Source organism: Panthera pardus, unplaced genomic scaffold (assembly GCF_024362965.1).
Source record: "Panthera pardus isolate Hobbes unplaced genomic scaffold, ASM2436296v1 HiC_scaffold_12, whole genome shotgun sequence".
In the NCBI taxonomy this organism is placed as follows: domain Eukaryota; kingdom Metazoa; phylum Chordata; class Mammalia; order Carnivora; family Felidae; genus Panthera; species Panthera pardus.
The window spans coordinates 94,124,366-94,138,384 of NW_026526677.1; the positions used below are offsets into that span (position 1 = coordinate 94,124,366).

Here is a 14,019-nt window from a genome sequence, read left to right on the forward strand (position 1 = left end):
CTCCATCCAAAGTATTCTAAGATATACATATAAATATCACATATGCAACATGACCTCCATTTTATTTTATTTTTTATTTTTTTAAAATGTTTATTTATTTTTGAAAGAGACAGAGACAGAATGCAAGTGAGTTTGGGGCAGAGACAGAGGGAGACACAGAATCCAAAGCAGGCTCCAGGCTCCCAGCTGTCAGCACAGAGCCTGACGCAGGGCTCGAACTCACCAGCTGTGAGATCATGACCTGAGCCAAAGTCGGATGCTCAACCGACTGAACCACCCAGGTGCCCCAACATGACCTCTATTTGAAATCATGCCATCCTAACCACATATTCCAAATTTTATTATAATCTTAACACCTATTTCATGTGATATGGTAACAAGAAGATAAATTTACATATCTAGATTATGATTTACACGATGATTCTTTTATCCAGAGAATCAGTGGGTGGGTCTGGTCCTAGTCATTGGCCCTAGTACCCCTGGAAGCTGCCCTCTGACCATTCTGAACAGAATCACTGGTCACCTTGCCTCTCCCTGCTCTGTCAAAGGGTGACATGAGCTACAATCTCCAGCACCAGTTAGGGGGCCTTTCACTGAAAACACAACTTAAGGAGCTAAAATGGAAGCGTCTGGTGTACAGAGAATGCCGAAAAAAACAGAAACTTGTGTACTTATCCAGAGTCCCAGAAGCAGACGAGGCTCTGGGAAGCCCAACCTTCATTGAGGAACCCACAGGCCAGAAAAACATGCAGGCTCATGAGAAAGGCAACTTTCCTTCCTAGAACAACATCCTCCTCAAGGATTCTGAAGCTTCTGGAGGACTACTTCTAGGCCCTCTATGCCCATCCCAATCACCATTTAAAACCTCACCCTACTCCCATCCAGAGCAATGTCCACGTCGCTCATCCATCTGATGGCAGTGGTGCATCTTGTACACCATGCCCCATGTCCACAGATCAGCACCAATGAAGCAGGCTCTTCATTCTGTGTTTGGTATTTTGAAGAACTGGATAAAAACTGAGTGTGGCAGGGTGCCCGGGGGGCTCAGTCGGTTAAGTATCCAACCTCAGCTCAGGTCATGATCTCACCATTCGTGGGTTCAAGCCCCACGTCAGGCTCTGTGCTGACAGCTCAGAGCCTGGAGCCTGCTTAGGAGTCTGTCTCCCTTTCCTTCTGCCCCTGCCCCACTCATGATCTCCCTCTCTCTCTCTCTCTCTCTCTCTCTCTCTCTCAAAAATAAATAAACATTAAAAAATTTAAAAAAACTGAGTGTGGCAAAATGGCTCCCATTTGATAGAAACACAGAGGGCAGTAGCAGCTGTGGGGAGAGGAAAGAATGGTCAGGAAAAGGACTTCCATGCAGATGCTTGACTGAGGTAAGATCTGGTAGGACAGGCTGGGGTTAGGGGAGGGAAAAATTTCTAAAAATATCAGTAGGAAGCTTACAACAGGAGAAAGACCCAGGACCCTCGACAACTGAAGAAATGTGTCAAGTAACCCAATCTCTGAGGCTTGGCAATACTCACCAAGGATGGCTTCCAGGTGAAGGGACAGAAGCAGAGGGGTATCTCCTACAAAGAAACAGTCTTATTTCCCAATTCTAACCCCAGAACAAATCCTTCATTGAGGGGAATTTGCTTTTCTGCACCTTCTCCCCCACCTTCTCCGTACAAACTATGGTGGTTCAGAACTAGTTCTCTGCCCCCCAGGATGCCATTTCAGAAATGCACCTGGCAACGGTAGGCAAAGACTGACCACAGCAGCTGACCAAGGTCAAAGCGTTGAATCTGAGGCGGCTGGGAGAATAGGGGGGGGCCCAGTGAGCCGGAGGGCTGCGTGTTAAGGTGGACCCTCAGGAATCCAAGAGTCCAGGCACCTAGCGGTTCAGCCACCCACCTAAGAGAGGGAGGAGCCAGCGCGCTCGTGGCGCAGCAGGCCACACCCCTGCAGCCTGTTGCAGGGGACAAGAGGGGAGTGGAGCTCAGATAGAAACAGAAAGTGATTTAATCTTTAAAATTTCAGTCCTAGATTTGCAGCCTCCAAGTATTAACAGAAGGGACCAGAGTCGCTTCCTTAAATTTCTATAGGGAAGGGTTTAGAGGCTGCAGTCCTACTAGGGTCGGGGGTGGGGGGAGGTTTGAAACTCCATTTCCACAGCAGAAAATTCGATAAAATTGAGAAAACATCAATCTTCTACAAGAAAGAAAGAGAGAGAGAGAGAGAGATAAGTTAAAGAGAAAGTAAAAAGAAGAGGGACCTTGAGAAAATCAGCAGATGCCTAAATCCCCTTTCCAGCCCTCACCCCCACCCCCACCCCCCACAAGATTCCCCTAAACTGCCAAACCTGCAGAAAACCCCCGGGGAGCGAACACCAGGATTAAATTCCCCCACCCCTTGGGTTTGCAGTTAAAACAAGCCCCAGCGGGTTTGGAGATGGGGAAAGGGAGCTGGAAAGGGCGCGTCTTGGCCGTCAGGGTTAAGGGGTGTGATCCAGCCCCAGCGCGGGCTGCGGGATCCCCTACCTTCTCCCGCAGTCTGGGCGCTCTGAGTCACAGCCGGGGGGAAAACAGCTGCAGTCAAAATTTCCAGGAAGACCCGCCCCTTCTAGGGACCGGTTACAAAGTGGCGACTACTTGATTAAGGGATCAATGGAAAATTCTTCAACCCTCGAACGTTTGCTGTTTTTCCAACGCCTAGTCTCTGCTAAGGACCAATCAGAAGACAGGCAAAGGGAAGAGACTGTTCTACCAGTGAAGTGCTTTCACAGTAACATCAACAATCACATCAAATCACATCATATTCCTGTAGCAGATTGAATCACCCAGGACTTACTGTGCACTAGGCCCTACTAATAATGCTGTATGGTAGGCCCTGAACTTTATGGGCATTATCATTGACTTCTAATCTCTAGTTTGAGTTATTTGTCCCAAGATTGCATCCTTCCTAACAGCACAGGGGGGAGGGCCCGGAGACAGGACAATGCTCACAGGGACCAAGTCTTCCAGTCATGGATCACTTATGGATTTTTCATCAGGATCATAAAATTAAGGTGTTTGGTTTTTGTTTTTTGGGTTATTGTGGGTTTTGTTTTGTTTGTTTGTTTGTTTGTTTTTGTTTTTTTTTTTTTTTTTGGTGCTGGGGCTAACAACATAAGTAAGTTAGAATATCTATGCTCATTTTGCTGGCTAAGGGACACTAGAAGCGATGAAGTTTCCTATGTCTTCTTTATTTCAAAATGATCTGTTAAATCTGAGGCTTAAAAAAAGAATTGTATTGCTATTGAGAATATGTAGAGGGTAAAGAAACATAATACATATGAAAACTCAGGTTCATTTTGGTCTCTGCAATGTATTCATATTTACTTTCTCTGAGTTTGTTGTCTTATCTGTACAATGGAAATAATGGCACACTTCCCTCCCTGGGTTGTTTTTAAAGATTCAGTGGATCTTGACGTGATGTGATGTGTGTATATACACATGTAGGGTAAAGCACAATATAAGCACAAATTCTATTTTATCAGTTTTAGGCTCTAGGACTATGTTCTTTACATGTATCAAACTAATTGTGAGAGGGAATGATCCTTTTCTCTTGGTAGAAATCACATCTGGTATTGTTTCTCCTGACTATAACTTCTGTTGGCCGAAGTGTCTGGTCAACAAAAGGAAGAGGCTGGAAGAATGGGCAGAGTTCATCTTCTGACCCGGTTGGACTAGAGAGGTTAAAAAAAAAAACAGTTTGCTACAGACGGTATATGGCAGCTGGGTTGAAGGAACTGAATCAGGAAACATATAGATGATGCTGGTTATTGGAAGGACGCTTATATGAAAAGCCTCTGAATCTGGCACAACGTACATAATTAAGTAGACCTTAATAGCTGTTAAAAATGTGAATGTATTTTATTGATCTGTTTATTCATACTTCGTGTAAGCCCGATGAATAATTCACTCTTTGCATATAGGCAATTTAATAAATCCAATGATCAAATTTTGAAAGAGAACATGCAATTCATTTTTTAAAAAAAAAATTTTTTTTAATGTTTATTTATTTTTGAGAGAGAGAGAGAGACAGAGCGTGAGTGAGGGAGGTACAGAGAGAGGGAGGGACATAGCATCCAAAGCAGTCTCCAGGCTCTGAGCTGTCAGCACAGAACCGTGAGATCATGACCCGAGCCGAAGTCGGATGCTTAACTGACTGAGCCACCCAGGCGCCCCTTGTAATTCACTCTTTTAGTCAACATATAATTACTGGGCTTCTACTGTATGCAAGGCATTGTTCTAGACATTGGCATTGTGGCAATAACAAGACACAAAGACCCTTCCCTATCTGGAGCTTACATTGCAGGGGGAGGAAATAGTCAATAAACAAATAAGCAAGTAAATAAAGAAGAAAATATCTGGTAGTGTGAGTGCTTAAGGAAAACACGTTTGTAGTGTAATAGAGAATGAATACAAGCCACCTTAGATTAGGTGTCTCCACCCAAAATTCTGTCCTTGTGACTTTAGGTTGCTTAGGAATCTCTAATATCAATTCTCAAGTTTAGCCCAAGTTTAACCAAGCCTATGGTCTTTCAGAATAAAGACATTTCCTGGCCTCCCTTAAAGCTAGGTATGACATTATGACCGAGTTCTGGCCGATGGGAAACAAAAAATGATGTGTGCAACATCACACCATTCCCTTTCAAAGCAAAGAGTATGGGGCGCCTGGGTGGCTCAGCTGGTCAAGTGTCTGACTTTGGCTCAGGTTGGTGGGTTTCAGCCCCATCTCAGGCTCTGTGCTGACAGCTCAGAGCCTGGAGCCTGATTTGGATTCTGTGTCCCCCCCCCCTCTCTGCCCCTACCCCACTCATTCTCTGTCTCTTCCTCTTAAAAATAAACAATAAACATTAAAAAAATTCAAAGAAAAGAGTATGGCCACCTCCTCACTTTCCCCTCTTCCTATTCACTGATAGAAATGCACAACCAATCATGACTTATTCCTTTTCCTTCTCTTCAGGAAGGTCCATTCTTCCTTAGCTCTCCCTTCCACCTGTCATGTTCATGCTTTCCCCCCCAACAAGAGACAATAATGAGTCACCAGCAATTATGAAGATATTCAAGGCTCATCTTATCTCTTCTAGTTCAGGAATTAGATACCCTACATTTTGATGTGCACCTAAATTCCTTTCATTAGGCATGGACTCTCAAGCTAACAGGAGGCTCACTTATAGCTATTGCTTTCCAGGATTAATAAAAAAAGGCCTAAAGTAGTCTAAAAACAAAAGGAATCATTTCAGAGCATTCCAAAATCCTATTCAAATAAACACACTTCCTGGATGCTACTATTTTCTAAGTTCTAGAGATATAGTGCTGAACAAGAATAGACACAATCTCTTCATGGAACTTATACTCGAAGTATGTCTGTAAAATAATTTCCAACTTTTCATTCAGTTACTTATCTAACAAATATTTAAATGCCAACTCTTTACTAACACTGTGATAAGTATTGTGGATTTAATGACAAATTATGATGTTTACTCTCAGGGGATTTACAGCCTAATAGAACCTAAATTTAGTTCCTTTGGAATTTCTTTTGTATATATGAATAGTATTAACCTATCTTACCACTTCTAATTTTTTTAGAAGATAAAATTATCAATTAGTAACTATTAATTATAGAAGAGGAATGAAGAAATCAATCAGGAATTATAATTGGAAGTCAGGAAATTATAATTAAACAATTTTCATATACTTCGGATCTCCACTGAATCATGAAAGTCAAAACTGAAAGTGAGAATATCATGCATGCCTTTATGGACAATTCACAAGCACCTTTGAATCCTAGCCTTGTAACAGACAGCTGACAACAGCACACCCTGGTGGCAATTCCTATTCTCAACATATTCTATTTTGTGACTTTTTCCTTTAAAATAAAACAAATAGTTAAACACATAGAAGCAGAGTGCAGAATGGTGGTTGCCAGGGGTAAGGATGAGAGAGAAAATGGGGACAGAACCAAGGGTATAGAGTTTCAGTAAGGCAAAATGAATAAACTTTAGATATCTGCTGTACAACATCGTGCTTACAGTTAATAATACTGTATTGTACACTTAAAAATCTGTTAAGAAAGTAGATCCCATTGTAAGTTTTCTTACCAGAAAAAAATAAAAATTAAAAATTTTAAAAAGCAGAAAACACAAAACAGTTGTGGAATTGAAATCCTTTTGTTGCACTAAGGAGTCAAAAATTCCAGTTGTTAGCAAAGATTAAATATCCGTATCTACATCTTTATGGGTGATATAACTTTACTAAAACCTACCTTCTACATAATACAACTTAGCTACTAATCTTTAGACAATTTAAAACCCCAGGATCACTTCCAGATTTATCACTGATAGTTTCTTTTCAGTCAAATGAACATTGCTAAATAAGAAAATTCTAAAACTACGGAATGTATTCAATTAGAATAATACTAATACAATTCAAATTCTAATGCACATTGTACTGAATTGCAATCGATTATTGTCGTCAAAGGTGTGGGTGCCATTAACCTTTGATGAATATTTAGGGTATTTGACCGTGTCTTTGATTAACTGTAGACATGTTCTGAAAAGAAATCAGGAGGAAGTGGCTTCCAGGTTAGTCTATTTTAGGGCATGCATTATTGTACAATTGACTGTGGATGTTAGTTAAATTATGTTCATCTGTTCAATATTGAGCTCTTTGTTCTCTTAGCCCATCCAGTATTTCACCATAGTAATGTTTCGTATCACATTGTATCCATGTTCATTAAGGAAGATGACATCCCGTGACATAAAAGCATACATTCTATTTGCTTCACTGTCCTCTAAATGTCTTTGGCAGAAGCCTAATTCTTAATTTCAGCATCATATTTATGTTTAAACAAAGCTTGGGGCACCTGGCTGGCTCAGTCAGTAAAGCATGTGAGTCTTGATCTCAGGGTTGTACGTTTGAGCCCCATATTAGGTGTGGAGATTACTTAAAAATGAAATCCTTTAAAAAATTTTTTAAATAAACAAAGATTGATGGTGATGAATGTCCTGGTATCGTGTCTGCCTCGAGTCATTCTCCACATTCATGCTTTCACCGTCTTATCTCTATCCAGACCTCTGTTCCGGGAACATGAGGAAACACACAGAGTTCCATGAGTTTATTCTACTGGGAATACCTCAGACAGAGGGACTGGAGACTGTGCTATTTGTCATCTTCTCATTTGCTTACCTCTTCACCCTGCTTGGCAATTTACTCATCCTTACAGCAATTGTTTCTTCCTCTACCCTTCACACCCCCATGTATTTCTTTCTGGGACGCCTATCTATTTTCGACACGTTGTTCCCATCTGTAACCTGTCCCAAGATGCTATATTATCTCTCTGGCCAGAGCCAAGCCCTTTCTTATAAGGGCTGTGCTGCACAGCTCTTCTTCTACCATTTCCTGGGGTCTAGCGAAGGTTGTCTCTATTCTGTGATGGCCTATGACCGCTTTGTGGCCATCTGTCACCCACTGAGGTATATGCCCATTATGAGACCTGGGGTCTGTGTCAGCTTAGTCATGGCAGCCTGGCTGGCGGGTTGTCTCCACGCCACCATCCTGACCTCCTTCACCTTTCGGTTAACCTACTGTGGCTCCAACCGGGTGGGGTACTTCTTCTGTGACATTCCTGCTGTCTTACCCCTGGCTTGTACTGACAGCTCCCTGGCCCAGAAAGTGGGCTCCACTAATGTTGGGTTTCTGGCTTTAATGCTTTGGTTCAGTGTCTGTATCTCCTACACACGCATTGGGATTGCCATTCTGAGAATCCGATCAGCAGAGGGCGGGAAGAAAGCTTTCTCTACCTGCAGTGCCCACCTCACTGCAATCCTCTGTGCCTATGGACCTGTAATCATCATCTACCTGCAGCCCTCACCCAACCCCTTGCTTGGTGCTGTGGTGCAAATATTAAATAATATTGTCTCACCCATGCTGAACTCGTTAATCGATTCCTTAAGAAACAGGGAAGTGAAAAGATCCCTGAGAAGAGTGTTCTACAATGCAGTATTTATTTCTCTGGCATAAACTATGGGTTTCTTAAATGGATTTTGGAAATTTTTGTCTCAACATCATCTACTTATTTCCTCCTCTTAAATAAATAAGAAGATAATAGAAAATGCTTCCTCGAAAGTGTTATATTTTGTTTCCCTAATAAGATTTTCTATGCATGTCTCTGTAACACTTGGGGCCCCCAAAATTATCCCCCTAATATTATCCTCAGTGCCTTATTCCTGGGTAAGGAATCCATGGGGCATAGCAAGCAGCTGGAGACAGACTTCTTATCTTCATAATGCAACCAAGTTTGTCTTGTTGAGGATAGCGAGGATCAGTGGTGGTCCAAGAAGCACCCTCAATAGTCCATCTCCAGGCTAAATCACCCTTCACTTAATTTCTCTTGCTGCATTTGCAACGTTCCTCTTTTCTGCCTATAAACATTTCAGTTCCTCCATGTTGCTAAGAATAGTATTGACACATATAGAGCATGATCTGCTCTGCAGGGACCATGATGAGCATTTCACAGTATTATCTAATCTTTGCATCACCCCATACAGTAAACTTCCCATTTTATAGAAAGAAAAACAAAAAGGTTTTGAGGATTAAAGACCTCAAGTAGTGGACTCAAGTTTGCACAATAAGCAGTAAAGCAGACCTCGAACTCAGATCCAGGTAACTCAAAGCCCCTACTCTTAATCCTTCTTTTACATGACTCCCTAAAAGTCCTGCTTGGCAATTTGCTCATCCTTATTACCTCTCTCCAGTGTTCATGATGCACAGAAAATGTTCGATAAATAACTGGGAAAATATTCCCTGGCATAGGTCATGTTCGCATGTTGACTTTACTATTATCTCTTTGTTCTGTCACTATCCATTCTCCCGTATGCAGATGGTGGCGCTGAGAAATAGCAATCGTTGTCTTGCCCTTTGTAACACATCTAGTTACGTGGTAAAGCCAGGCCTAGACCCTAGCCGGGCTTGGGTCTATTAACTCCTATTAACTATTAACTCCTAGTAACTCCTATTGTTCTGGTTTTCCTTCTACCCCATCCTGCCAATGTTACTCCTTAGTATGAAAAGGTGGGGAAAGCCTTCTTCCTGTCCTGTGTTGTTTGAGGAGAAGAAGGCCTAATTATGAGGTTCAATCACCAAGATCATCTGGTTCTCCCACCAAGTTCCATTTTCCAGCTTGGTCTCCAATAATACTGGAGTTGATCATTATTTTTCAATTTTTTTTCCAGAATCTAAGGAGAAAGAAGGGTGTTATTTGCTGGAGATCTCACAGACACAACAGCCCTTAGTTTTCATGACATTTTGGTGATTTGAAGTTTTATATTCCATTCTTATTCACAAAGCTTCCCATCCTACTTGAAAGCATTAAAACAAAGCAAAAAAAAAAAAAAGTGAAAATCCTAAATAAAAAAATATATTACTGCCCTTACAAAAGGCATAAAACAAAAAGGACAAAATGAAGCCCATTTAAGTGTAGATAAATGACTTAAGGTGCGGTATAAGGATTCCGATGGAGAGTGGATAAACACAACGTGATATATACATACATGGAATATTGTTCAGACTGAACAAGCAAGGAAATTCTGACATGTGCTACAGCCTGGATAAACTTTGAGAACATTATTTTAAGTGAAATATGCCGGTCACAGAAAGGCAAATACCATGTGATTCCAGTTATACGAGGTATTTAGAGTAGTCAAATCAATAGAAAAAGAAAAGAGAATGGTGGTTTCCAAAGGCTGGGAGAGGGGAAAATGGGTAGTTGTTTAATGGATATAGAGTCTCAGGTTGACAACAAGTTTTGCAAAAAGTTCTGGAGATTGATGGCGCACCAGTACAAAAATACTTAACACTACTGAACTGCACTTAAAAACGGTAAAGATGGGGCGCCTGGGAATCTCAGTCAGTAAAGCGTCGGACTTCAGCTCAGGTCATGATCTCACAGTTCACGAGTTCAAGCCCCATGTTGGGCTCTGTGCCGACAGCTCACAGCCTGGAGCCTCCTTTGGATTCTGTATCTCCCTCTCTCTCTGCCCCTGCCCTACTCGTACTCTCTCTCTCTCTCTCAAAAATAAATAAAACATTTTTTAAAATTTTAAAAAGGGTAAAGATAGCAAATTTAATCAGTGTGTAGTTTACCACAATTGAAAAATACATCTGCTTATCCTTTTTTCACATTTCCTGTGGTTTTTGAGTTTGCTAGTTCTCTCCCTTGTCTTGTAACTACATACACTTCTGAACCCTCTCAAATCACAGTTTGTTTAACATCTCAGTTTGGTGTGGGCAGAGAAGACATGTAGCCTAAGTTGTCCTTCAGGGGATGTGCCTGTAGTCACTATTCCCTGAGTCCTTAACCCTTACCTAGCACTATGCAATTGCTTTATATACATTCTCTACCTTATCTACGTTAAGAATGTGGAGACCATTTTACAGAAGATGAAACAAGGTTTAGGGATGTCAAGTAAGTTTCCCTAAGTCACACAGTTTGCTTGTGGATAAAACTAGGATTCTAGCTCACATCCTCACACAGCTGTACACAATCTAGCAATTTTGCAGAAACTTGGAAAATAAATGTTTGACCTTGTACACACACACACATCCCCCCAAAAATCTTATTCTTGCTTTTTTCCTTTTAATATTTCTGATGTATGAGAGCTACCCCACATCATTTCTTATTCCTGTCTTCAAGCCCCCCAAAAATCCCTTCTCTTAGCCACCTGTGACTCTTCCTTTTATTTTCCATAAGTCACGCTGTGCCTTTTCTGTCATGAATCTTTCCTTCCTAGCTTCTCTAGCCCTCCCCTTACCCAATACACTGGTTTTATAAAACAAAGGCTCAAGAAATATGACAAAGGCTTCCATATAGCAGATGGAAGCAACAAACAGATTGTGAATACTTACACCTTATTTTTTTATCTTCATATAAATTATCTGTGTGTAAATGGATGACTGAGTGTTCACCCAAGTATTAAAAATGGGTAATCCAATTTTGAGTTATTTCCACTTTCTTCTTTATGCTTCTGCATCACTCTCATGATTTTGCAATGAGATTGTGACATTTATTTTTTAAAAGAGCTATTTTCAAGAGAAAACAGATAAAAAAAAAAAGACCTCATTATGGGATCAAGGGAGGTTAATTATCCAAGCCAGAAATTTTAAGGGGAAAAAAAAGAACAATTACTTTTGAGGAAAAACTAGATATTCATTTCTAAAACCAATGGTGTAATGTGTATTATGTTGTTTATAAATTGTGCCCCAACTAATTTGTAATAAAATGTTCTAATCCCATAGAGTGTGGTTCTATTTTTCTCATCCTCATTAGTTACTATCCTCTGTTGATTGTAATCTTCTGAGTGTTCCCAGAAGATACCTATGGCGGGGGGCGGGGGGGAGGGGGGCTTTACCTGATGATGATCAGAATCAATGTCTGGTTCTCAGGGTACATTCAGGTACAGGCAAAAAATGAAGTTCTGCTCTAACGTCATCAGATTAGGCTAAAGCAGGGCATTAATCCACATACGTTCTCAGTAGCATCTCTCTGACTTTGTGACTGGCTTTTCTCCTTTTTTCCTGACCAAGTGTCTCAAATTCTGTAGTGCAAGGATCTTCCTTATTTATCTTCCTCAGTGTATTCTAGCTCCCTGTGACAGCTAGAACTATCTCTTCTTATTCCCTCTCTCCCATAATATACTCAAATGTAATGCTGCTGAAGACCCTCTTTGGGTTTTTGTTTTTAATGTTTTATTTATTTTCTGAGATAGAAAGAATGTGAGGTGGGGGAGGCAGAGAAAGAGGAGGGCAGAGGATCTGAAGCAGGCTCCATGCTGACAGGCTGACAGCAGCAAGCCCCACTCGGGGCTCGAACTCATGAACCGTGAGATCACTACCTCAGCTGAAGTCTGACTCTCAACTGACTGAACCACCCAGGTGCCCCCGTCTTAGCATTTCTTAAAGCTCCTCATAGAGAGACCATTACCTTTACAGTGACCGGCTGGGCCCTGAGTAATTGCTGTTTGGCTTCTCAAGCTTTACCTCACAATTATTTTCCTCTTTCCTTGAGTTCTTCGAATGGGCTGTGTCCCCCTTCCAAAGCTTTTGCACATGCCCTATCCCGGCCTCCACCATGCTGTGCCTTCCCCTTCCTGCACTCTTAGTTTCTCTTCAGGCAGAAGATCAGATAACATTTTCCCAGGGACATCCATCTGGACCTTCAGGGAACAGCACCTAGCTACAAATCATGATGTGCACACCCATTTACTGACAGGAAGGAGGGACGTGGGTGAACACAAACCCTCTCCTTTAGAACTTTTCAACCCATTGAACTTTTCCTCCTAGAATTTGCCACCTTAAATATTTATAACTTATATGTATGATTGTTTGATTAATGCCTTTCTTCTTTTACTAGACTGTAAGCTCTTTGAGGGCAGAGACCAAGGCCAATTCCTGTTCACCAGAACGTAGCGATTTTAGCACATCATGGCAGCTGCTTCTTAATTTTTCAGGAGTGAATAAATGACTTCATTGAAACTTCTAATTTTTTTACATGGCTTTCTTTCCTCTGTCAACCCTTTCTTGTCTCAGCCTCTTGTTTAGTTTAGATTATTTTTACTATTATTTTTGCTTGCTTTTTTTTTTCATTGTAGAGAAAGAGCACACAAGCGGTGGAGAGGGGCAAAGGGAGAGAGAGAGAGAGTCTTTCTTATTTTAATGTTTGTTTGTTTGTTTGTTTGTTTTGAGAGAGAGAGAGCATACAAGTGGAGGAGAGGCAGAGAGAGAGAGAGAAAGAGAATCCCAAGTAGACTCCACACTGCCAGGACAGAGGCGGACACCGGGCTTGAGAACCATGAGATCAAGACCTGAGCCAAAATCAAGAGTTGGATGCTTACTGGACTGAGCCACCAAGGTGCCCCAATGAGATGAAGAAGTTCTAGAAATGTATTGTACAGCATAATGACTATAATTAACAATCCTGTATTGAATACTTGAAATTTGCTAAGAAGTAGGTTTTAAATGTTCTTGCCAAAGAAAGAAAGAAAGAAAGAAAAGAGAGAAAAGAGGAAAGGAAGAAAGAGAGAGGTGATGGATATGTTGATTAGCTTTGTGGTGATCATTTTACAATGTATATGTACATCAAAACATCCAATCATACAAGTTAAATATATACAATTTTTATTTGTCGATTGCAGCTCAGTGAAGATTTTTTTTAAAAAAAGGAATGACTCACCCTTGTGTTCATAGCAGCTTTATTTACAATAACCAAGATATGGAAGCAATCCAAGTGTCCATTAATAAACAATTGGTAAAGAAGATGTGAGATACACACACACACACACACACACACACACACACACACACACACAAATGGAATATTACTCAGCCATAAAAAAGAGTGAAATCTTGCTATTTGCAATGACATGGATGGAGCTAGAGAATATAATGCTAAGTGAAATAAGCCAGTCAGAGAAATACAAGTACCATATGATCTCACTCATATGTGGAATTTAAGAAAAAAATAAATAAGAAAAGGGAAAAAATAAAAGAGAGAGACAAATCAAGGAACAGACTCTTAACTATAGAGAACACACTGATGTTTACCAGAGGGGAGGTGGGTGGGGAGATGGGTTAAATTGGTAATGGGGATTAAAGAGGACACTTGCGATGAACACAGGGTGATGTATAGAAGTGCTGAATTACTATATTGTACATCTGAAACTAACTGGAATTCAAATAAAAATTTAAAAAACAAAAAACAAAACAAACAAAGACTGAATGAAAGCTGCCTTTACAGGTTCAGTCTCAATGCCAAAAATTAATGTTTCTGTTATTTATTGCTACCCAAAATACAACCACTAAACTTAGTGGCTTAAATGACAATTTATTATTATAAAAACCAAACCATTTGCTTAACAATGCAGATAAAAATAACTTGCAATTGTACCTTTGTTGCTTATGATAATTCTGGAACATCTTTGCAGTTTCTGGAGGA

General features: G+C 40.7%; 2 protein-coding genes across 5 annotated transcripts in view; one reads left to right on the forward strand and one right to left on the reverse strand.

Annotated features, from left to right (window-relative positions):
• The window catches only part of VWA5A (von Willebrand factor A domain containing 5A), a 37,118-nt gene extending 34,493 nt beyond the window's left edge, over positions 1-2,625 (reverse strand). The window contains exons 1-2 of one of the 4 annotated variants that reach the window (XR_002075972.2): positions 2,523-2,625; positions 1,527-1,571 (exon numbers count right to left, since the gene is read on the reverse strand). The gene's annotated coding sequence lies outside the window, so the exon portion shown is untranslated. The remainder of the gene's footprint in view (positions 1-1,526; positions 1,572-2,522) is intronic. The other 3 variants (XM_019433495.2, XM_019433498.2, XM_019433497.2) reach the window with 3 other exon arrangements.
• Positions 2,626-7,112: 4,487 nt separating this feature from the next.
• LOC109257339 (olfactory receptor 148-like) lies at positions 7,113-8,051 on the forward strand. Its single transcript, XM_019433368.2, has one exon. The coding sequence runs from the start codon at positions 7,119-7,121 to the stop codon at positions 8,049-8,051; it is 933 nt and encodes a 310-aa protein (XP_019288913.2). The 5' UTR covers positions 7,113-7,118.
• The last annotated feature ends 5,968 nt before the right edge of the window (positions 8,052-14,019 follow it).

What these genes read in the sequence shown, in the direction of transcription:
- LOC109257339 (XM_019433368.2), top strand. Translation starts at nt 7,119, where the DNA reads ATGAGGAAACACACAGAGTTCCATGAGTTTATTCTACTGGGAATACCT.